Raw genomic sequence first — 25,792 nt, 5'->3', positions numbered from 1 at the left:
TCGTTTCTCCAGAATATAAAAAATGTCTTACGTACGCAGTAACAATTTAGACCTTTGAAACAAATGTTTCAAATCTATGGTTTGTAACACTTTCGCTTCATACGGAAGAAACCTTGGTGTATTGTATATATCATATGTGTTATCGAGATGTTCCGTCTGCTCTGCTTCCTTCAGATTCGAATTGAGGCGTCAATCACTTTGTTTTTTAATCTGTGCTGTGACTTTTTCGCTTGCAATGACAATAATGCAAGCCGCCCACCCAATCTTGTTTTGTTTTTGTCAATAAACCGTTGATTTGTGACCACCCTTGTGAATCAATGGCCAGGCGACAAAGAAGACTGATTGTTTGAAACTCGCATAGTCGCATTGCCTGTACAATGTCAGTCTTTTTTTAAAAAATATATATAAAAGACAGAGCGAAAGAAAATACAGTCGGTCATTTTTTAAATTCCTGTTAAGTGAGTTAGTGCATCTTTCGCATGGGCCTAAAAAGTGGTTGTTTTTTTAACCGTGTTATTAATCTACTCGGAGATACTTCTGTTATATGCAGACGAGTATTGGCGCTTTGCAATAAATAATTACGCAGATATCTAATTCGATGTAACTAGTTTTTGCCTTACCGTATTTTCTGGTGCATTCAGTTGGTTGTTAGTGCGTTTGCGATTTGGTGTTTTTTTTTTTTTTTTTTTTTCAGCGTGAAGGAGAAGCAACCTTAAAGAAAATGCTTTTTACACTGGATACATTTTTTAGGCGAACTGAACAAGTGATTTCCGAAAGCAGCTCAGTAACTGATATGGAAGCGGTTACATCGGGTGAACTCTGTGAAACGAAAAATGTTGACAATATTGTGGGTTTAGTGTATGAAGAAAGTACACTTAAAGTAGTGTCTCCTCAGTTCGTAGGAATTAGTGATTGTGACAGTGAGAGTGCAAATTTCGTTAGTGACGATCGTGCCGAGTGGTGCCTGAAATAGTCTACAATTGACATTCTTCTAAGACACGGAATTAATCAGAATACTGAAAACGATATTTCTAAATTGCAGAGATTCATATTAGGCCAGACAAGATTCTTAAATAAGAGTGATTTCTTTGTTTGTTTCTTTTGTTTTCGTAAACTTGTGAATTGCGAATCGATTTTGCGGAATTATGTGGTATATTCGTGTTGCACTGGCGCCGTATACTGTGCATCATGTAGGTTGTTCAAAGGCAAAACAAAGATAGAAACTCAGGGCATTTCAGACTGGAAAAACATTTCAAATATTCTAGCATCACACGAAAATTCTGGACACAAAAACTGCGAACAATGCAGAAATGCAGAAACCTGTTGGGACCTTGGAGAACCATCTTCAATCACATATTCAGAAGTCACAGTGTAAGAAGAGTTTTTCCTGTCGTAAAGAAGTTGACAAGTCGCGGGATTCCTTTACGTAGTCACGAAGAAAAATTCAATTCTCTGCACAACGGGCAATACATGATGTCTTTAGAGCTTATTTCCGAGTTTGATCCATTTCTAGCAGAAGACATTGAATGGTTTGGAAGTCCGGGGAAAGGTCATAAAAGCTACTTGCCTTCAACAATTTTTGATGAAGTTATTGAACTACTTGCTGATAGAGTGAGAAAAGAAATTATTAAAGACATAAAACAAAGTAAATATTTCTCCGTAATAATTGATTCAACTCCAGATATTTCGCATACTGATCAGTTATCTTTTGTGTTAAGATACGTGAATAAAGAGGGTAAACTTGTTAAACGGTTTCTTTCGTTTCTGTCAAATCCAAGTCACAAGTCTGAAAATCTAGCCGAAGCTGTAATAGATATTTTGACCAGACATTCTATTGACCTTACTAATTGCAGAGGTCAGTCGTACGACAATGCCAGCAATATGTCAGGGGCATATACAGGTTTACAGGCTCAAATTAAAGCAATCAATTCTAAAGCGTATTATGTGCCCTGCTCAGCTTATTCTTTGAATTTGGTCGGAAGTAGTGCAGCAAGCAGTTGTAGGGTAGCATGTGCTTTTTTCAATATGCTTCAAAATATTTACATTTTTTAGTTCAACAAAAGGCTGGAACTTACTTGCTTCTTTCATATATATCCAGGAATGAAAACACTAAAAATCTTTATCACAGACATGTTGGTCAGCACGAGAGGAGGATGAAAACTGGGATAGTGTAATTCAGACCCTTACTCATGTAAGCGATGATCCTTTTGAGAAAACTCTAGTTCGAAATTAGGCCTTATCCCTCTTGAAAGAACTAAATAGGGTGGAAACTGTTTTCAGGATCACTTTGGAATGATATACTGAAGAGATTCCAGAGTGTCACCGTGAAATTACAAAGTGTCAACATAGATTTAACAATAGTACATGTTCAATCACTTGTAAACTTTATAACTTCTCTTCGTGACATGTTCGACTCTTATGAGCAAAAATCCATGGAGAAAACTGATATGGATTACGAGCGTAGTTAGAAAAGGTTTAGAAAACGTAACATTCAAGCCTACGAAGTAAGAGACAATGAGATTGTTGTAGCAGGAAGACAAACATTTAAAGTTGAGGTGTTTCTTCCTATTCTTGATAAATTGCACGTTGAATTAATTAGAAGAAAGGAAAACTATAAAATAATGTCTGACCACTTCATGTTTCTAAGTAAGTTTCTGCAAAGTTCTTGTGTCATTTCGGAGCCCGCAGCCAACCTTCAGGCTGTATATAAAACTGATCTCGAATCAACGTTATCAAATGAATGTGTATATTTTGCGGGACTTTTGAAAACGAGAGAAATCTGTGACGCACCAGCAGAAATGCTAGCATTTATATGGAAAGAAATGTTGCAATCTGTGTTTCCAAATATGGAGATTGCATTAAGAATAATTTGCGTACTACTGTACTACTGTAACAAACTGTTCAGCTGAACGTTCGTTTTCGGCTCTAAAAAGACTGAAGACTTATCTCCGTTCAACGATGTAAGTTATCTATTCCTCATATCGAAGCACACATCTTGACTGATGGATACATCAACTTTGAAGAACTTATACACGAGTTTGTAGCAATCAAAGTGAGGCAGAAGCACCTTCATTTATTACTCGTGAATTTAATTTTTCAATACATTACATAATTTTAGGTATAGCACATACATAAAATGAATTGTTTGTACTAGGACTATTACTTTTATTATTGATTTTTATACTTCGCTTCTTATTTCACTAGTTTTATATTAGCCTTAAAATGTTTCAAATACTATTTTTCTTTTGAGAAGGGCGCACATTAAGTTTGTGCCTAGGGCGCCGACGAAGCTTAATCCGCCACTGGCTCCTCTCATTAGTGATTTTCAACACAGAAGTCAGATGGGTACAACAATGCAACGCCACGCAACGAAAAAATACAAAAGCCATTATAATTGCCTCTTATTGCAAATTTTGCTTTGCTTTCATACAAACCATTACCGAATGATTCCGATTGATACGTAATGAGACACTTCCTGAATTTTTCATAAACCAAACCTTTAGTTTTTCATACATTATAGCTGTGGAAACAGGTTCCCTAATAACGTCTTCTTCTTCTTCCCTCGCCAACATGGCTGCTTCCATGAAGCCATATGACATGTGACGTGCTTAAACGTAAAATGTAATTGTACTGTAAATAAGTTCAATATGGGGAAATCAAAAGGCAAAAGATATCAACGAAAGAAAGTGAATCCAACAGGATTAGTGAGTGTGAAAGACATAGAAGAGGAGGAAGCGGAATTTGTTTCGAATAACATAGGTGCCACTTCCGCTACAAAGAAAGAGAGTGCATTAACCAATATTGTGGAACAGGTTTGTATTTTTTGTAGTAACACGTCCACAGTTATTTGTAAAATATTCTGAAGACTGATGTTTGTTTTAGGAATGCCAAGAACTTCCATCCTATTTTACGAGCGGCAAATCTTTAGTTTAGGCAAGGCAGTGACAGGAACTGATTGCATTAAGTACAAGGGCAATATTGTAGTAAATTAAAGTCGCCTTATTACTGCCTTTTTAAGGTCGTACATAGTCTATGAATAATCCCTAGCAACAGAAAGGAACCAACGACACCTGTGAATAATACTAACAGTGACGGGATATCACTGCCTTGCCCAAACTAAAGAGTTACCCCGGAGTGTATATTGTAAAGTTTACGTAATGAGTGGAAGATTAATTTTCAACATTTCGAGTGGTGTTCTTAAACTTCACCTGCACGAAAACAATCTTGTAAACTAAGCAGCTCGTAAGGTAACTCTTTACTTTGGGCAAGGCAGTGATATTCTGTCACTGTTAATATTATTCACAGGTTGCCACTAATTCTTTGCTGTTCTTTATTCACATAGATACAGGAGCGTCATTTCAGATTTTGCTTGGGGGAGGCAAAACCCCTCGATATAAGTAAAATTTCACGTTTTTCACTCAGTTACTACTATTCTATTGATAAAATTATATAAATCGCAAACTCAGAGGGGGCAAATGCCCCTCCCTGCCCCCCTAAATGACGCCCCTGCATAGATATTTTCTCACTAATGTCGTTGCCATTCCTGATACACATAGTATTGCCGAGCGAGCGTTAGCGAGTGAAGGCGGGTTAGAACCACGCAGGACGCGTTGTTTTCTGTCTTTCGTTCTTGGGAACTGTAACTGTAACTGCGGGAACCGGTTCAGATGAATCGCTTATTGTCACTGCCTTGCCTAAAGTAAAGACGGGGTATGTTTAGTACAAGGGGTCCAGAAGCACGTAAAAAACACAAAATTTACAGGAGAAATAAGTGATGTAAGTACTTAGATGTAACATATGCATATATATCATAACCAAATCTAACCTAACCCAACGTAAACTAACCTAAGCTAACCTGAACTAACCTAAACTAACGTAATATTAGTAGAAATAAGCGAAATTCTATGATTTTTTCGAAAATTATGCGGGACTCCTACACTAATATAACATAAACTAAACTAACCTAAACTAGCCTAACTTAATTAAAGTAACCAACCCTACCCTAAACTAACCGAATGTGAATAGAAATTACCAAAATTGTGACATTTTTTAGAGAAAAGAGCTGGACCCCTTCTGCTAAACATAGGCCGTAAAGACTTGCCTACACTCCGTCTGCACATCGATAAGTAAGATCGCTTTAAAAGGGAACAGTAGAGTGGGATAGTGTGTAATAGAGTCAGGTACCGATGAGAAAACCATTATATATATATATATATATTAAAAAAAAATCAAGTCTATTTTCATTTCTGTGTAAGGATACCTGCTGGAGTGGGAATTGTAAAGTTTAACCTACTTCCGCAGATGCCGGCCCCAGATAGTGCAAACACGAACCTACTTTGAAACGCTACTTACGTGTTATTATTTTAGTATATCTTACGTACAATTACTCCTGTTTCATTTCCAGCTTGTATTTTCACTGCTAATCACGAATACTTCTTATTTTCATGCTTCCTTTGCTCCTACATCCGTATGCATCTATATAGTATTACAGCGCAGAATTAATACCCTCCAACTATTAAGTGTTGTAAACTACTGACAACTGAAACTACTAAAACAAAATATGCAATATAAATTACAAAGCAAAAAATGATGATAAAAAGAAAATAACTGTCCACTGAAAAGTACGAATGTTACCTTAACGAATTAGGTCCCGGAGGATTCCGCGCGGGTAAATTCACAAGGAGAGGGCGCGTCAGCGACAGTGGGTATGAACATAAGCAAGGATAACCAAAACTCACTGTGTTTCTCGATTTCTTACCTGTCGGAAAGCTTCGTCTTTACGGATTCTAGAGTAGGGTAGGTTAGGTCAGGTTAAGGGTTATATATTGCATTTACTATAGGGCTAATACCTTAATGTGCGGGATTTTGCAGTGATAGGAGTTCCTATGTCTACAGCTGTGTTAATATTTAAATTTATCTCTTAGAAGTATATCCGGAGTGTTCAATTTTCCCTGTATATTTTTCAAGATGTATGTGGTGTTCTTAAACTTACCCTACACCTTCATTTTTCGTCGCTCTTCGTAACATATACCTAGATGCATACAGATTGATAAGTATGCTTGCAAATTAGAATGACGCAGTAAGTATTATTGATCCAATCTTACGAGGTATCGTAAGGGTAAAAAAAGGTAGCCCTATCCCTACGGTTAAAATAAGTGACTTCACACGAAAGGGGGATTTGAAAGTTATGAATACCAATCGGCGCTAACCTCGGAAAAGTTATTTAAGAAAGGAGTGAAATTACCAATGTCTATGTATATACTATTTAAATTAATTGTTGTCTCATGCTTATTGTATAACCACAATTTGAATATTTTTTCACATTGTCAGTTTTGGATCAACTTTATAGTACTCCCTCTAACTGCGAATCGATAAGTAGGACCGCTTTAAAATTGTACTAGTATAAGAAGTAGGAATTTTTGAGTTTGTGTACAAATTTTCCTGTCTGCGTAAGGATAATAGCTGGAGTAGACATTGTAAACTTGACCTACCACTTTAGGACTGCATAAATAATTTTCTTATTTCTGCATTTCATTTACCAAATAGACTGCAACTGCCTTAAAATTTAAAATACAGCGTGCGGACAGATGCTATAAAAATACAAATCAACCTGTGATAGAAGACCACTGAAAGTAATGTATCTAAGCGATTCAGAGAAAGAGCGAGCTGGTGGCTACGCGAGAGTTGACTCCATAGTGAGCAAGCGCGTTAGGGAAGATAGGTATTTGAGTGACATATAATGAAAAAGTCACGTACCAACAAGTACTAGGTGGCCATTACGGTAAAAGTATCACGGTCATGGCGCATGAACATTTACGACATTATTAGGAATCTCAGATAGATTCTGATATATAATTAAGATTGATTTCTTCCTCTTTAGAAATCTATACACCTCTTAAACGAGACTGGATCTATTTTTAACTGTACCTTGATAACAGAGGAGTAAATTTTCAATGTCGTCGTCCTTAAAACTGAAGGTGAACTTACAAAAACAGTCTCATAGTTAACCGTTAACATATAAATAATTCTAATATAGAAGAGTGTCACAAAACCTCATATTAATAATCTTTATGACAACTGTAATATTAGAAAATAAAATTTAGTAATAATACTGGTGATAAAGAATATTAATAATTAATATTTCATGCTAATATAAATGCTAACTTTCTAGCGCTGGCAACCTTCAATTTCAGAAGCCGTAGATGAAAGAAGTTGAAGATAACTTCTCTGAGGTGGTAAAAACAACACACAATCAAGATAGTTTTCCCAGATTGCGCACCAGACGCCATGAATACAATGGTGTTGCACAATATACGCTGTCAAAACAACGAAATTCTCTCGACATTTCCAAACTTTTCGTTTAGAATGTGGCCTATTGAAGACATGTCTGATATTGCGCAAAGCGAACACGGGAGGGAAATTATAAAGGCTATGTATATTCTAATTTGAGTGTGATTGTAGTTTCAAAGAAAATATTTGTTTATACGTATTCCCTTCGTTGTTGCGCGCTTCCTCACCACGGATGCCATTCCGTACCCGCTCATCAGCTTCACTCTGCTCTGAATCTGAATAGGTTTAATTCTTACTGATAGTTATGGGGTCCCGGGTTCGATCCCAGCCCCCGCCAAGTGAACTTTGTGGTGGACAAACACCGTGTGCGTGGGTTTTCGCGGGGTTCTCCCGTTTCCTCCCACTTTCTTCATTTCACTCATTTCTCATTATCACCGTCTCCTTTAGCCTAACCGGCATATCCGTGGGACGTTAAACTTAAAAAGATTAAGATTTCTTACTGATAGTTACCACTTACCGCAGTTAGTTGCGTGTTTAGTGTATGAATTATTACTTTTGCTGCATATCAATTTTCAGTCATATGAATCTATACTTAAAAATTACTATGGATATGGACAGTCTTATTTTTAAAAAATTCTGTCTTCCTTAACCTAAAGGGCATAATCTTGGGAAGTTAAACTGAAAGTTTTTACTTAATTTTCATTTTAAAAAATAACCTAACCATTTTCCAACCACGTTACTTTGGGTAGCCATATTCTGACTACTTTGGATATTCTGACTACTTAATTGGTCAAAGGGAAATCGACTGTTGCTTTATATAATTCCAACTGCAGAGCTTTACAAACAGAGATGTGTGGTCGGATTTTTTTTAAGACTACCAAGAAAATAACAATGTAGTGTACTATACTGCAATTGATACTGCTTGTCCTTTCTTGACAGCTCGCTGCGCGCACGTGGTGCTCAATGCTGTGTTGCCAGCTTTGAGGTCGTGTAGTATTGAAATACGAAATTATTCACTGCAAGTGTATCTCAGTTTTATAAAATTAAATGCCACAGAAGAGAACTAAAAAGAATGCTCTCAGTAACCAGCAGGTCCACTATTCAAGTTGGCATTTGACTAAAACAATGTGCATTTCTTTGTATTCGAATTGGCAACGTGCGAAAAGGGTGGAATGTTTACCATTGCAGAGTGAGAGAAATGAAGCATTATAATTGGCTGAACGTCCATAGAAACAGTTCTTCTTGCCTGATTGTTGTAACCACGTGCAGGAAGGAAAAATCAGAGGAAAGCAACTGTCGAAGGGACAAGTTGTATCAAATGGACTGTAGAATGTCATTTAAAAAAAGAAAAATGATGTGATTTTTCAGTTTGACGACATTCTTATTACTGAATAATATGCACCAATCTATGTTAGGTGGATGCTACAAGCGAAGTTTATATCTCGTCCTCTTTAAAGCAAGATGAAGCTGTTAAGCATTTGCGATTGTTCGTTCATAGGGATCAATCGCAGAACAGCGGTGGGAATGTACGTGAACAGTTTTCTTGAAGGCTACAGGCACTACTCACGTTACAAATTAACTTAGTATTTAATTTTCTTGTCCCATGTCCACTTTGCGTATTACTGGAGGAATTAAAGTTCACGTGCTGTCCTTTCATTCCCACTGGAGCTCATCTGGTTCGAATCTTATTTTAAGCTGTAAGTCCACGTCTCTTAGGACGCTGAATTGCAATTCATCTGACCACTTACCCATCACACTGGTCTAGTAGCCAGTGCGCGCGTTTGGTGGATGGAGTTTCAATTCTCACTGGGAGAACCTTCAAGTGTAATCGCATTACGGTGATTCAGACTCTTCCTTAAACTTTTAAGTCCACGTCTCATATAGCCTGGGTGCTGAAAAGGAACGCTGAACTCTAGTCCAATCAACTATAAACACCCTTCCAAAAATTAATGTCATGCCTCCGTTACATGTACTACACCTGACAGGTCTTCCAGTAGACCACATTCAAAACGAACTGTTTAGTTTGTCTTGACAGAATTACGGAAAGTTTGTCTTGACAGAATTACGGAGAGTTTTGACGTATGTATTGTGCTACACTGCTATATCATGGCATTAGGTTTGCAATTTGCATACACTTTGATTGTGGTTTCATATTTGTTTGTTTGTTTAATGTAGTTTTCATCCATTTTCAGCACAGGGGTGTTCTTTCACAAGAAATCGAACTGGTTTTAAGATCATTTTACTTGTGTCTTAATGTATTTTTTGCAGTGTCTGAACAGCTATGACATACTCAAAATAATTTTCGTGACATTGTCGAGTTATCATATCCAAACACTAATCTATAATTATCAACAGTTATACGATTTTCTGTAGCACTTTAGTAACACTACTTTTGTTAAATAAAATACATCTCTCTCTATGTAGTGTAGAACACCAATGAACCTTAATTCCTTACTCAATTTTACCGTAAAATTACAATTTTTGAGGCGACAGCTCTTAAAACTGCACCAACATTTCACTAAAGTCTAAAATATCATGGACGTTCTGCCTAAACTGTCGTACAACATATTCTCCTCGTAGCTACAAGTTTTATACTGAATTGGTCTCTCAAAACCAGATTAGGTTACGGCGATGAGAAAAGTTTATAAGGAAAACTGTCGTGAAACTGAAAATTGTCTTCCTTTCTTCTGAATATAGTATTTTACTTATTTATTTTCGTATTATGAGAAAAGAATGATGGAATCTACTGTCATTTTGTCAGTATAAATGAAGAGTGAGAAAGCTCAATTTTCCAATTAAAAAGGCGTGTAAAGAAACTTCGGTTTATCTCCAAAGTACCTGTTTTATCCTTTCTTTTCCCCTTCCTATGTATCTATCAAACCCTTACGTCTGTACTTTATACTTTTACTCTTCAAAATCTTTGTACTTTTTTCACCAAAATGCTCTGAGATAATGAATACGTGCAGTTGGTTTGCTCACTATAAGCTAAAGAATGATGCATTTAGGAGCTATTGGAAGAATAACAAATGATGTATAAGTTGAAAGTCGCTATTTTTGTAGTACACTATTAAAGTTAGTTAAAATACTTCGTGAGCAAGGGTAGCTCAGTGATTCTTAAAACCAGTCGTAGTTGTACCGACGTAATCTAATTTTATTTTTTTAAATGTGATTCATGCTAATTATTTCATATGTCTTAGTCATTGTTTCCGTAATTCTTGGGGGGAATATAAGGACGTTGAGGGTACCAGTTGTTAGCATATTTAATTTTCGACTGTTGTTATTCATGATAGCATTGTTGCTCAATTTACGTTACTTTTTATTTATTTTACAGATTCAGTCCAGCAATGTTGAATCCAAGGTGTGCGGATTAAACACCTTGGCCGATTTAATTGATCAAATTACTATTGACGATTTAGTAGAGCACAATATTGTTAAAATAATTGCTCCGTTTCTTGTGGATCCAAGTTCAAGTGTCCGTCAGTGTGCTGCTGGAACATTAAGGTATGTTAATAATATTTCCTAAAATTCCTGCATACTAGTAAATATTCTATAATGACAAAAATGTTGATTTATTTTCTGGGTGCATAGATGAGAGTAGAGGATGCGTAAAAAAAAGGTTTTAAGGCAAGACTTCCGACAGTCCAGAAGTTCAGATTTAAAAGTATAATCTACTTAGTGTATCTTCATTTGTAACGATGGATCATCAAACCCCAATTATAAAAGGGAAATATGTCAGTATGTGTGTCACGGTATCCTGCAGTATTGTACAACCTTGCTTATACGTATCCAGTTGCCTTCCTATGAAGGATGCTTGCTAAAAGCGTCCTCTTCTCTCCTACCCGTTTTAAAACATTATCTTATGTTACTCTCTCTGTCCATTTTATCTTCTCCAATTTCCGTAATATAGAAGACTTTGAACAATACAATCTATATATAGCACTTGACCAACATTTCTTAGTCCAATATTTAACCTCCTAGTTGAGAATAATCTTTTCTTGCTGAATACTTCTTTGCGTATAGCAATTCTTGGCTTGATCTCTCTGGTGCAGTAAGCGTCTGTCAAAATACTTCACAGATACTTGAAATTATCGATCTCTTGAAGTTTTCTTTGTTCTACCCTGACTCATAAGGGCGCGTTCCCTCGGGGTATTCCCATGACTTGCAATTTTTCGATGTTGATTTCCATCCCATGTAACTTCTCAGTATCAACTATTTTGGGATCCTCAGTATCAACTATTTTGTCAATCATCTCCTATAATCCTCCTTCAGTTATAGCTATAATAACCGTGTTATCTACATATCTGATATTGTTAATGATCTGCCCTCCAGTCTTGAAATCTCCAATTCCCATTAAATGCTTCCTTCATTAAACATTCACTGAATATTTGAGGCGATGTACTACATCCTTGGCTGATTCCTCTTCCAGTCTCCAAACTATTGGTTTCTCCTTGATTTAAGTGCAACTTCACTCGTCCCATCTATAGGTTGCGAGTGAGTCGTCGGTGTCTGTAGTTAACCCTGATTTCTTTTAAGTATTTTCAGAAACTTGATTCAATTTACCCGCTGAAAGCTTTTTGACAGTTGATGAAGCATAAGCACAAAAGATTCCTGTACTTCCAGAACTAATTCTGATATAATTCTCATCAACCCAGTAGCATCTCTGGTGCCTTTTCCTTTCCGAAATTCAAATTGACTTGCCTCCAATCTCTGTTCTATCTTACTTTTCATCTGCCTGTTCAGTATGTGCGCAATAATCTTTCCAGTGTGGGAAATAAAGCAAATATGTCTGTGATCACTACACTTTTTTGTTTGCTTTTTCTTGAGTAATGCAATCATTGTAACATCAAGAGAATCTTTTAGCCAGTTAAGTGAAGTCAGTACTTACAATGCATTGTTGTCTTGTTCCTTGAGCAAATCTGGTATATCGTCATCTCTAGCGGCTTTCCTGTTCCTTTGATGGCTTGTATTACTTCACTTTTCAATATACTGTGCCTTTCTCTTCATCATTAATTTCTTCCTCTACTTCACTGCAATATCTTTGGGCGGTTCTTCTATCATAGAAAGGATTCTTTGATGGTCAGTGATTACATGACCATGACCTACAGACTATCACTTATAAATCACTGTCTGAATGGGCATGTGCACAATTTAGTAACACTTCCTATCAACATTAATAGCACTTTTTATAATTATACCCCAGTTTTGATTCAAATTACTCTTGAACGTATTTAAAGCTGGATTTTTATTATGAATAAACTACAATTCAATCGTATTCCTCTCTATTTGTGAAGAAGGAAGATAGTGATAGAAGGCTTTATTGTCAGACAATGGATACTACGTAGACTTTTCACAATAATAGCTGTCATTAGAAGTGGTTACTTACAGTTTTACAACTTTAGTCATTCAGTATTTATTATATGGCAACACTGATAAATGAATAAAGAAATTAAATTTAGAGTGACGTAAAGTATTGAAGTTGCAAGAATTTATTTTTAATAACGTTACGTAAGTATAACTTTTAAGTTAAAGATAATATATAATGAAAGTGAACGGTAATGCAGAAATGAGTTGAATTAAAAGTGAGAGAAACTGGGGGAACACTGAGAAAACCATTGACACGATGTTGTCCACAATAGATTTAAACTGTCGCACAAAATAAGTGTTTTTTGTAAGTACTATTAATTCATTTACATTTACTGTCTGTGATATTTCAGATTTTCCTAACCATTTTTTTAAGTGCTCTGAGAATTAAGAGGGGAAAAAGCACCCGAAATTATGAACTCAATAATAATAATAATAATAATAATAAAGAAAATACAATTTACTGAATTTATACGGTTTCCACGACGTAAGTGCATTTTCTTCTGTAGAGGAAAGTGATTCCGTGCCGGTCTGTTGTTTCTGAACTAGCTGACAAAACGACATGTGTACAGGGGCGAGTCAGTAAGTCTTGCAATATTCTGGTACCCAACATACCTATATTTATTACAGTACAGTGGAAGCAGGTTAACTTTCAAGGTATAGACCATCGTGTTGGACTGTCTGCAGCCACCTTCTTACCAGTTCTTTGAACCATGTCTTGTCCTGAGAGGCATAGAAGTCAATTACTGCTATTCCCACCTCCTGCTGGTTGGTGAAGCATCGTGATTTCAGGAAGTGCGCCATGGACCTAAACAGGTAGTAATCCGAAGGGGCAAGGTCGGGACTATATGCCAGGTGTGCCATCAGTTCGATGCCATCCAGTCTGTGAATCTTTTGTTGCGTTTTTCCAGCTAGGTGTAGTTTTATGTTGTTCTGCTGTAACAGAGCACATATTCGGTTCACCAGTGCAGGATATTTTTGACATAGTGCAGCTTCCACCTGCTCCAGTTGTACGGAATAAAGAACCGCTTTGATGGTACGACTTTTAGGAAGAACTTGAAGTGAATTATCCTCTTATAATTCCACCACATACAGAGTATCCTCGATTTCATTTGATATGATTGTGAGTGTAACGTCCCTTTCAGCAGCTATATGAGACGGGACCTACTGAATAAGTGGAATCTAAACCACATGAGCTCCGCCGGGAATCGAACCCGAGTCCCCCACGCCAAAAGCGCGTACGCTAACCGTTTAGCCACGAAGGAGCTCAGAGTATGCTCGAAATGGTCCTGTTTGCCGACCAGTTCTGGAAGTTGGCCCGTGCTCAACCACTATATTTGCACATTTGACTTTCGGAAAAACATCCTTATTTCGTCGCATGTGACGATCCGTTTCAGGAAGCACACATCATACTGATTTTGTAACAGTTATCGGCACACATCCACTTTCCTCTAGGCTTGAGCTGAGATCAACTCATGTGACACGATATGACAGCTCCTGTTGGCTTTCCCAAGTTCGTGAAGGTGATGGACTACAGTGGATTGAAACATGCCTAGATCGTTTGACAATCGTCATGTGCTGGTGGATGGATTTTCCTCAGTGGCGCGTCGTGTGACCTCAGAATCTGTTGCCCTGTGGCGGCCGGATCGTGGCTGATCATCTACATTTTTACAACCTGCACGAAATTTCTGGAATCAGTGAGGTTCTGTGTTATGGTTCAGAGCACCTTCCGTTTTCGCATGACAAGCATTTTGGGTTGCTGCCGCAGCATTATGGCTGAATTCACACTCATACAGTCACAATTGACGTATCCGACGTTGTTGATCACTAAACTTCACTGCTACTAAAAATTGACCGAAGATACTGACAGAGTGGCAGCCTCCGTGTTAAATAGTCCGCTTACTGCACTACCTCTTGGGCCAGTGACTTTGTATGTATGGTCGATCACAGATGCCTACTGGTTGTGTTGTGGAAATATTGCAAGATTTATAATCACCTTAGTAAAATAAGTATGCTCTTTCGCCAGTGGTTGTAGTAAAGATCAATGGAATAACCGTTGGACCATTTAAGACTTCACTAAGCACATTTCTATTTAAAAAATATTAGTGAATAACTTTAAAACAATGAGGAATAAAGAAATAATAACCCTGAACTCCACTTAAGCAACCGTATTATTAATTTTTCATAGATGTTTCGATGAGTGCTTGTCATATTCCTTAATTATCATGTACTGATGATATGATCATAAGCAGCCATCGAAACGTCTACGAATAAATAATGCGGGTGCTTAAGCTTAGTTCAAGGGTTAGTATTCTTTTAAAAGATACGCATCTTATGAGTTCATTTAGTAATTACAGTTGAGAATATTAAAAGTGTAGAAATTATGTCAGATAGCATCTACAAAATGCTATTAAATATACTAATAACCGTTCCTTTTAATATGTACTGGAAATTTGGATGCGCAGTATGTGGCGTCATAATTGTTGGTTGTCCAATTTATACACAATAAAAAAGTCTTGAGAACAACATCTAGTGTCCTTGTGCCTTCATGAAACGGTAAAAGCATAGGTACAGTATTATTCTTTTGTTAAATATAGGTGAAATTTAAATCAATGCTCACTTTACTTTGTAACTAATTTATTCTCACCAATCTCATAACCATAATTGAGCAAAGTTAGCCAACTCGTATATAAATTAAAATACTCATGAAAATAAGCAGTCACACATTTGGATAACCTGAACACCTCCGAGTATCCACGAGACATCCAAAGTAGAGACCTGCACGGGCCAAATTTTTTGGCCCGAGTCCAATCCAGCCCGAACGTACCTAGGCCCGGCTCGGCCCGGGCCCGAAAAGTTTTGGCGATTTTCAGCCCGGCCCGGCCCGATAAGTTTCTAAAATTCTTGGCCCAAGCCCGGACCGGGCCCGACAAATTTTTTAAAAAATTAGCTTGAGCCCCAGTCTTTTTCAAAATTTAGTACTAAATTTGACCTAATCCTCAGAAACATTTTCTAAACTCTGGTTCACAACCTGACGCTTGCCTCCCGAATTGTACTATTGCCTCCTACAACCTTGCCTGTCATCGAGAGAACAAAAACTTCATTCCCTATAACAAAAATCTAACTTAATTGATTTTTAGCATAAAGTGAAGATGGCAGTATTGTTTAGCGACAGGCAAAACATTCCCACCCCTTCTTGTTATATTTAGAGTTCAGTGAAGGTCAAGGTCAGAGCTTAATTTACCGCATAATGCCTGCAATCCTCTATAGTGAAATTGGAGCCGCTAAGCAACACAAACTGTAAATAGCTATTGCATTCTTTGTAACATTTTTCACGGACACACTTCTTCAACGTTTGGCTTTATTCCAATTATCGTTTAACGAAAGTCAATAATTATTAAAGAATTGCAATTGATCGGCCCCAGCCCGGCCCGACCTGAAGAGAAATCAGTGTCGTCCAGCCCAAGCCCGGCCCGGCCCAAAGAAATAGCAGAGTCGGCCCGGCCTGTGTAGGTCTCTAATCCAAAGTAGTCAACTGGTGTTAAACATTAACTTAAAATTGAAAGGAATATATTTTTATCTATTTTGCTGTGGTAAAGTTTTTTTTCTTCATAATGTAAAAGTCGAAAGATCTCAGCTTAAAATTTTTATTAACCAGATATAACAATAAATAAATAAAAATGAATAAGTTAAAAAGACATATGTAGATAGATGGATAGTAATCAGTTGCACTAACGAAGTTTACGTGTTTCCCATTTAGACAAAATATTTATTAGAATATTTCAGAAGTCTTTTCCTTATAAGTATTAAAGTATGGCACATGAACGATTAAGCAGTTGCTGAGAACATATTGAACCAATGTTTTATTGTTGCTTAAGGACATGCCATAGTGCTGCATAAACCAAAACCAAATAGCAATGTGAAAAAAGTAATAGTCCTTATAACGTGTTCTTAAATTTAACAATATATATGTATTTAATAATAATAATTACCTATACACAACTACTAATGAAATAAAAAGTAAACTTTTTGACTACAGAAAAAAAGGAAGTACAGTTTACCAGGCAATAGGATCAAGTGAATCATTCGCGAAATTTGCACGACAGGCCATCAATTTCCCATCATGCCTGAATTGATGACAAACGATAAAAAAATAATCGTAACCTTAAGGTATACGAATAAAAGTAATAGCAAAACAAGGTAACAGAATAAGTAACAATAGTAATAAAAGTGGATTTCTGAATATATTACTTTAAGAAAAAAGTAATGAAACTTGATTTCACAACTGTGTTGTGATAAATGATTTCTGGCTTAAAGTATAGTGAGCTTTTTCTTAATTTAATTTAATCCATAATGAACCAAAAATACTACCTACTGTTTCACATGCTTTTATGAAGACACTAGCTGTTATATATCTCCCGCGAAGTGACAAACATCATGTGCTTGGATTTTCTCAGGATTCTCCCGTTCCCTCCCACTTTCGTCATTCCACCATTATCATCGTCTCACTTAGATTCGGTGCAATCGTGGTTACGTTAATTTTTTTTTTTTTAAAAAAAAGGTTTTATAAATTACAGTCTTATATAAGATATTGTTTTATTTTTCAACAGAAATTTATGTGTCACTGGTGGGCCTGAAGTTTGTGATTATCTGGTGGAACAAGATGTCATGACATCATTAACCGCTGGAATTCAGCAGGTAAATTTCATTTGAAAATCTTAGAGTGATGATTTTATGTTTTTGTAGATGCTAATATAGATAGAATTTTATTCTTTAGTGATATGAAAATTTGCTAATTGTGTAAATTAAAAGAATGACGCTTCGCTTTATATATACACAGTATATATATATATATATATATATATATATATATATATATATAATTACTTTTCGCGGATTTCTTGTGTTTTCAATCCACAGATACTTTATACTTATTTTTAGGGTTCATTGTTCACAGCATGAATTGCAATTGTAAGTTTAAATTAGTTAAAGTTAACAGGTTTGTTCGCACTACTCGAACGATATCGTACAAAGTGAAATAGAAAAATTGTTTCAGAAGATTTTGCGCTCTTATTGTGTCTCTTCTTAGTTCCGAATCAACAGCACACGGTGTCTGTGCCTGTCTCTTCCTCCTCCTTTCTTTGTTTGCTTACTTGAAGAAGCGAATTAACGTATTCTTTAGTTATCATGCAGGACCTTCGTGATAAGAGTATTCACACCCAGTATGAAAGGTCTTTGGTTCGACCTTGACCCATGTGTTAGACAGTATTCGTGGAATTTCCAAGGGTTCTCAGGTTCTTGCGTAGTTTCTTATTCCTCATATGTATCACTCGTCTCTTTTACAGGACATATTCTTAAACGTTGAACTAAAGATGTAATTTATTTGTTGAATATACCGTCCCGTACTTCTGCTCTTATGTTTCGTGAATGTTAGGCCGCCGCCGTTGGCGTGAATTGTGCTACAGTCACAAGCCTAAGACAAGCATATGCTTATTTAGCTTAATTATTATTATTAAGAAGGAGTACGAATTGAATACGGTGTAATGGATAACTATGGAAAGAGACGTACTGTCAATTGAAATGAAAGATAAGAAAAAAAATATTCTCAGATCAAACAGCATTTCATTATACATGGCTAGTCTTATAGATAATTTTTGTATGAACTTTAAATCTAATAAGTAAAAGGCTAAAGAAATTGCACAACAATTTAAATTTTTCGGGATGATTATTTTGGTATCCTATTTGCAGGCCGTACTCAGAAAATTGTTTGGAATCCAAAAGTTCCATTCAATTTTTGTTAAGCTACTATCCTTCATGTATAATGTATGACCCTGAATTTATTAGTCTCTTAATTTTAAGGTCACTAATGGTAAGAGACTGTTTGAAATCAGGGTTGTGTGTTACCTTTCCACGACAAAATGGCTGTACATACCAGTTGGATTGAAATATGTTGTCATTTTACTTTGATGATCAAACGATCCATAAATTGAGATAATTGATCTACATCCATAAATTGAGATAATTGATCTACCAAGTGTCCATAGAATTGTAGTGGAAGTAATTTTGCATTGTTGCGGTTGGTCGCTGCGCATGAGCATTGATTTTCATTCCTGTTCACCAACATTGTAAAAGACAACATTATGCAACACACTTTGCTCAAATTTTTTATTGTTGCGCTTTCGCCTTATTATTTGTAGCTTTTTTCAATAATTTTAATATATATATATATATATAAATAATTTTAATTAGAATTTTGTTTCCTTCAACTGATCCTAGCAAAGCAGGAAGCTGGTAACTGTATACGAAGAAATATAATCAAAACCTACACACTCCCTCGCTAGTTAAATGTCGGCATGTGTTTATAAATTTCCTTTTCAAAATATAGTGTTGTCAGATCAGTTTTGAAGAAAAAAAAAAAAACAAAAAAAAAAACCTTTCTCGTGTCAGTAGCAATTCCGTGGTAACTTGCGGTAAAACAGGATTCAGAGGAAATATTTCAGAGTTTATGGATAGAATTTGGCGTAGGAGACCCGAGTTCGATTCCTGGCAGGAGCTCGTGTGGTTCGGATCCCAGGGTAAGCTGTACCAGGTCCACGTCTTATACGGCCTCGCTGCTGAAAGAGACGCTAAAATAAAATCAGAAAGAATTGTTAATATGTTGATAGAATAACTAGGTTGATTCCCAACCTTTATTTTAGTTTAATGTGACTATACATTTGGTATAATTCAAGTGCATTATGTCTGCACTAAAGAAGTTGTGTGTAGAAATTTTACGTCTTTAGTAGAATGTTGAAAATCACAGAAACCTTGGATGGTACTGATACCACTGAGTTTCTATCTTCAGCATCGGTAATTTGTTCTTTTATTCTGGTTTCCATATTCCGTTTTGTCATTGATCTATCTTAAAACAATCACATATCGTGAAGAACTGGATTTACCGTTTCATCTTCAGAATAATTTTTGTAACCCTTCAGTGACTTTTATGAGTTTTTAAGAGGCTTAATTGCCACCTTGAATCCATATTTAAGCACGATCTCTAAAGTCTGAAAAATAAATCAGGCCATAATGAGAACGACTTTTTACTTTTACTTTACGTGGATATTGAACTCCCTCATAGTTATAATATGGCTTCCGTACGTCCTTTTTGGCAAGTGGAATCCGGATTGGGTTCCATGTGGGAGCTCATGTGGCTCGGATTCCAGTTTAAGCTGTAGGTCCACGTCTCATATAGTCCCGATGATGAAAGGGTCGCTTAACTTCAATCCAACCAACTAACTTTTATGAATAATAAGACCTGTTTTTGGCTTTTTAATTTTTTTCGTAGTTTTACCGTACCTGTAACTATTTTTCAAGCTTAAATCATGAATTTGCTTCCATTTGTGTATACCAGTTTATGTAATCTTAAGACAAAAATATTTAAACGTATGATTTTATAATTAGTGCGCTAACGTTTTGTGTTTGTAGTATTGCATGTATTTTGTTTTCTGTATATTGTAATGTCCCACGTGCTACTGTATACAAACAATACTTTACGCTCTTGTTTGTAAACATCATCACATGGATTTACGACGGACCTCCAGCGCCTCCTACAAACCACATGACGCATAGGAGCAGCAGCACCACCGCCGCCAGGACGGCTATATAATGGAACGCAGCCAGCAGATCTTCGCCAGTTATCTGGTCTCCTCTCCATAGACTTGCAGTGGAGTCTAAAAGGCACCTACCCCACCCCATAGCCTTAGCTTGCAGTGGAGCTAACGGTTCCGTGACTTTTACCTCTCTCTAGTGCTTGCAGTAGAGCAGCGGGAGAATCCTAACCACAATTCGACCAAGGCTTGCAGCGGAGCCTTGACGGGAACCTTAACCCCCTCTGCTTGCAGTGGAGCAGAGTGTGTCCTACAACTCCTCACGCAACTTGTTACTGAGAATTCCTTCCTGAGGCCGTCAGGTCGAGGGATACCTGTATTTATCCAGAACTTTATATGAGAGAATTTTATATTAATATTTGTGAATACTATTGTATCCTATTTTGAGGATTTGTAAATAAATCGATAGTGGGAGTCGATTCCGGACGCTCAATTATTCAACCTAGCTCTACCTATAAACCGTAAGGGACAGAATTTTATATTAGTATTTTGGAAATTAATGTGTTGTGCCTACTAATCGTCATATGTGAGAATTTTATGCTGTTGTGTTAGATAATAAGATCGAAATAATCGTCCTGAAGAAAATAGAGTACTACGAAAGTAGGTAGGCAATTTCCGCGGTCTTTAATTGATTAAAGAACGTGTACTGCATAAACTTTAACTTATTTTGAATCTAATAATATATATTGTTTAACAATACTGATTCTCGTAGTGAATGGATGTTTTTTTTTTCTTTCTTTCTTTCTTAAGAAGCGAGAACATTGCTCATATATAAAGTTCGTCGTCCTTCTCAGAAAAGTTGTATATGTTAATGTTAACCTTGCTAACAGTTGTAATTGACCAAACATAAGTCAATAGGGGACTGGATTTGTATTATTCTTAGTTGTACCATGTACCGTATAAATGATCTAAAACAATAATAATAAATAACCTACTTAGGGCTGCGGACCAGATGGCGTGCACTTTGAGATGATCGCGTATAAACACGTGAGTTCTTTGTTTTCTGGCTTTGTTGTCCCGAAAACCGCAGCTTCTTTATTGAAGTAGCTTCCCACTTGTCAGGAAGCAGACTATGCAGTATAGTCTTATACCTTTGCCAGGAATGAATGATAAAATTTTGCTGACTTTTTTTTTTTTTTTATTATTATTTATTTAATAAAGCTAAAGTGTGTTGGAATTTCGTTACAAACCATTGAACACAGTGCAAGTAACACACATATCTAAAAATAGCTTTTATATGGGTCAGTGGTGCTCACATCTGGTGCGTGAACCCCCTGGATCCCTACTCTTACGGTGTTTGGTTTGTGGTGGACAAACACCGTATGCTTGGGCTTTCGTAAGGTTCCTTTTTTTGTTTGTTTGTTTGTTTGTTTGTTCTACCTTATCACTTATTATTATCGTCATTACCGTCTGCCTTTGTCTCGGAGTATATTCCTGAGACGTTAAAACTAAAGAGAAAAACAGCTTTGATAATTGCACAAAAGTGCGGGGTAGATCAGAATCGTGAATTGGGCATACATATAGTATGCGCAAAACATAATTCCTGCATGCATGCATAATGGCTTGAACATTTTTAATAATAAATTTTACGTAAGAGATATTTTAAAAGAAAATGTTCATCACTGTGCAAAAGAGAAATATTATCTTTTCCAAATGTATTGAATACTTCAGTCTTTTTTTTTCTGTCAGATAGGTTGATAGAAATAACTTGATAATAACACGATTACTTTTAGTAGTAGATCTCCCATAATTCGATCTCAGGTGACAAAAAACTATTTATATGTAATAACCTGTCGATGTTACTAAAATTATTACAAATGCACTCCTGAAGTAAGGAAGAAGAATAGATGATTTGTAAATGGTCAAATATTGTTTTCTGTTACAATCTTGTTTTGTTTTTATATAACATTGTGACCTATTAAGATTATGTATGTCGAGATTTTATTTTTAAGTATATGAGAAATTTGGTTTTGAAGCGCTCTTATTGTGCGAAGGTGTTCCAGTTAAGAGAGACAAACTCTGGTGTGTAAAAGGGAGGCGCGGTGGCTCAGTAGTAGAGCGTTCACCTCCAGTGCTTTTGGTCCCTGGTTCGATCCCAGCTCACCGTGTGGGCTTTGTGGTGGACAAACGCCGTGCTCGTGGGTTTTCTCGGGGTTCTCCCGTTTCCTCACACTTTCTTCATTCCACTATTTCATTCATTTCTTATCTTCACCGTCTCCCTTACCCTCACTGGCATAACCGTGGGACGTAAAACTCAAAGATTTCATTTCATTTATGGTGTGTAAAAAGATAAATAGCAAGGGTAGTTCTCGATATATTAACGTTATTCAACTAACAAGATATCTGACTGGCAAGAGCTTTACATGTGTTGTAATGACGTGATGTTTTAATTGAAACAGAAATTCAAATGGTTTTTATTTTCGGTTCTTCACACAGTGTCATGCCTTGTACCTAAATGTGACCGTCAACGTGTATTTAAATTGCTTCTGTGCAGAACGATTAGCATGCGATGGTATACATTTCGGGTTTTGATCCACCATGATGAAGCAAACTAGCGAACTTCGGTTCAGAAAGCGTGAAATTTCTCTGATAAGAGCGTAATATTTGTGTGTTATGTTGAAAGGTTTATTGAGACACTCGTAATAAAATACATTTATTCTAAGGCTTCAATAGTCCATCCTTTTGACCCCTTCACTCGGTAAGTGATCGTGCTTTATGTAGCAATTAAGAGTGTCTCGGAGAAACAGTCTTATTGACCGTAACATGAAAATCGGCAGATCCTCACCGTGCATCTGTCTGTTTAAATTAGTGAATATATGGAATACAAAATCAACAAATTGTATGTGGCGTTTTTGTATGAGAACTTTAATCTTTGAACACCCGTTTCTGCGGCTAGAAACGTGTATTTTACGGTTGCTTATATATCGATTATACTTTTTGCCACTATAATATAAAAGCGAAATATTATATCTTCAAATTCTAGAATCATATTCCTGTGTTTCTCCACTAACAAACAGAGCAAAAGTGTTTAGCAACCTTAGCAACGGTGGACAGTGTGGTTTCTCTGGAAGGAAGGAGTGAATACTTCAGACATCCACAAGAGATTATTAGCCGTATGTGGGGACACAGCACCAAGTCGCAGATTCGTGTTTCGTTGGGTATCCGAATTCAAAGAAGGCAAAGACAGTGCTGCAAAAAAACAAAAGCACTGGGCGTCCTGCAACTGCACGCAGACCAAGCAATGCCGCGTGAGTGAATGGTTTGATAATAGAGCACAGGAGAATCACATTTGATGAACTAGAGAAAGAAACAGGTCTAGCACGGGGTACCCTCTACACTATCATTCATGAGGATTTGAAGCTGCACAAGGGGTGTGCACAATGGGTGCCTCATGACCTCACCGTTGCACAGAAACAAAAGCGTGTGGAGATTTGCCAGCAGTTGATGCAACAGTACACTGAAAATCCGACCGAGTTCTTTGAGTGTCTGGTCACCGTCGACGAAACTTGGTTCCTCTACGAGACTCCAGAAAAGAAACGCCAGTCCACGGAATGGAGGCATACTGGAAGCCCTCGTCCCAAGAAGGCACGGATGGAACTATTCGTGCGAAAACAAATGGCGACCGTTTTCTGGGATCAGGAAGGGATACAGCTGGTGGAATGGCTCCCTCCCAATACGTCCATCGACAGTGAGAGCTACTGCAGTTCACTGCATAGACTCCGCCGAAGCATCCAACAACGCCGACAAGGAAAATGGCGCCCTGGCGTTCTTCTCTAACACAAGAATGCACGGCCACATGTCAGTCGCCAGACAATTACCACAGTGCATGAACTAGGGTTTAGTGTACTGCTGCATCCTCCATATTGGTCGGATCTGGCTCCTAGCGACCATGCTTTATTCGACACAATGAAAGAGGGCATGAGAGGTAAAAAGTTCAACACAAATGATGAACTCTACGCGTTTGTCCGCCAGTGGCAGAGAGATACCCCCTAAGAATGGTTTGCTACACAGATAAGGAAGTTTCCAGAACGGTGGCAAAGGTGCATAGACATTGCCGGGGAATACCTCTAAAATAAACTGTAATCGTTTGTTCAATAAATGGTTAATGTGAAAACAAATTAATTGTAATGCCAATCATTTCTGAACGCCCCAAGTATAATATGCTTCCCTAGTCAAGACTGCACTTAAGGGGAGCAAGCGAGGCATGTGCCCCGGGCCTGTGTTTGAAGGGGCGCCTAAAAGTGCAATATATGAAATGAAATGAAATCTTTAAGTTTAACGTCCCACGATTATGCCGGTTAGGCTAAAGGAGACGGTGATAATGAGAGATGAGTGAAATGGTGGAATGAAGAAAGTGGGAGGAAACGGGAGAACCCCGAGAAAACCCACGAGCACGGTGTTTGTCCACCACAAAGTTCACTTGGCGGGGGCTGGGATCGAACCCGGGACCCCAAGCACCAGAGGTGAACGCTCTACCACTGAGCCACCGCGCCCCCCAAGTGCAATATATGTATATATTCCCGGTACTTAATATTTTTTTAAATCTAGAATTCCACTATTTCAAGCCGATAATAATGAATGTAATGTCACATTAATATTGCATTCTTTTTTTTTTTTTTTTTTTTTTTTCTTGTCTGACGGCAGACATAATGCATCTTGATAGAAAGTTAAAAACAAAGACATCCTCGCAAGCTCACCCTTCCCTGCCAGAACATTATTCCATACCTTGCCCAACAAGATTCAGCGTTTTGCTAAACGTACTAAAAAATGTGAAATAGACTAGAGCCAAGGAAATGTTTATTTGTATTTCGCTTTCGATATTTATCCAAAAATATGTACAGTACAGTTATCTAATAAGAAAGGAATATTGAAAGCTAACGCTCTGAGGTCAGAAAAAAAATCGTCTTTGTTTATATTGAATGTTTATTGACTATGCAAATTTTGGACACTCGACCTCAGTTTGTTTGGCAGAAAAGTGAATTTAATATTTTCACATTCTGATTGGAGTATAGGTAGGGAACTATACCTTGTTTTTATTTAAATTAAATTAGCTTTCTTGTAGTATATGCTACGCGTGGATACAACATACGAAAGGAAAGTAATAGATGTTTTAGAATTTCTTGATAAATCTTGTTCCTAATTGATTCGTTTATTACTTAGTAGCCCTTTCACTGGAATACTTGAAAAAAAAAAAAAGAGAAAACTTGTCACGAAGGTATCCCATAGGTTTCGTTGGTTCGAGTTTAGTGTCGCTTATCAATACCGAGGCTATATGGGACGTGATACGTGAGTCCAGATATGATGGATATGAGAAATTGGCGTTCAGTTTAAGTTGGAATTCGAACTACCATAATGCGTTCAAATTTAAAGGCGTTCCCGAAAATCGAACCCAGGACCTTATACCACAGGCGCGCGCGCTAATCACCAGACCAGCCGGGATGGCTTGCAGGTTTTTTGTTGACAGCTCCACTGGCGCAAATCCAGGAGGGATGAGG

The 25,792-nt window shown here is 37.1% G+C and overlaps 2 protein-coding genes across 2 annotated transcripts in view; both read left to right on the top strand.

Annotated features, from left to right (window-relative positions):
- The first annotated feature begins 1,302 nt into the window (after positions 1–1,302).
- On the top strand, positions 1,303–2,052 carry LOC145692947 (zinc finger MYM-type protein 1-like). The gene has a single exon (XM_081768576.1). It carries the CDS (start codon positions 1,303–1,305, stop codon positions 2,050–2,052), a length of 750 nt encoding a protein of 249 aa, XP_081624702.1.
- Positions 2,053–3,542: 1,490 nt separating this feature from the next.
- The window catches only part of LOC145687943 (HEAT repeat-containing protein 3), an 82,185-nt gene continuing 59,935 nt past the window's right edge, over positions 3,543–25,792 (top strand). The window contains exons 1-3 of the mRNA XM_081761526.1: positions 3,543–3,812; positions 10,622–10,791; positions 17,262–17,349. Coding sequence (XP_081617652.1) covers positions 3,648–3,812; positions 10,622–10,791; positions 17,262–17,349 — 423 coding nt within the window. The 5' untranslated portion in view covers positions 3,543–3,647. The remainder of the gene's footprint in view (positions 3,813–10,621; positions 10,792–17,261; positions 17,350–25,792) is intronic.

The sequence above is a fragment of the Thermobia domestica genome, chromosome 1, assembly GCF_964235325.1.
Source record: "Thermobia domestica chromosome 1, izTheDome1.hap1.1, whole genome shotgun sequence".
Taxonomy (NCBI): Eukaryota; Metazoa; Arthropoda; class Insecta; order Zygentoma; family Lepismatidae; genus Thermobia; species Thermobia domestica.
Note: the sequence above shows the minus strand (reverse complement) of the source record. Positions and strands in the feature narration are given on the sequence as shown.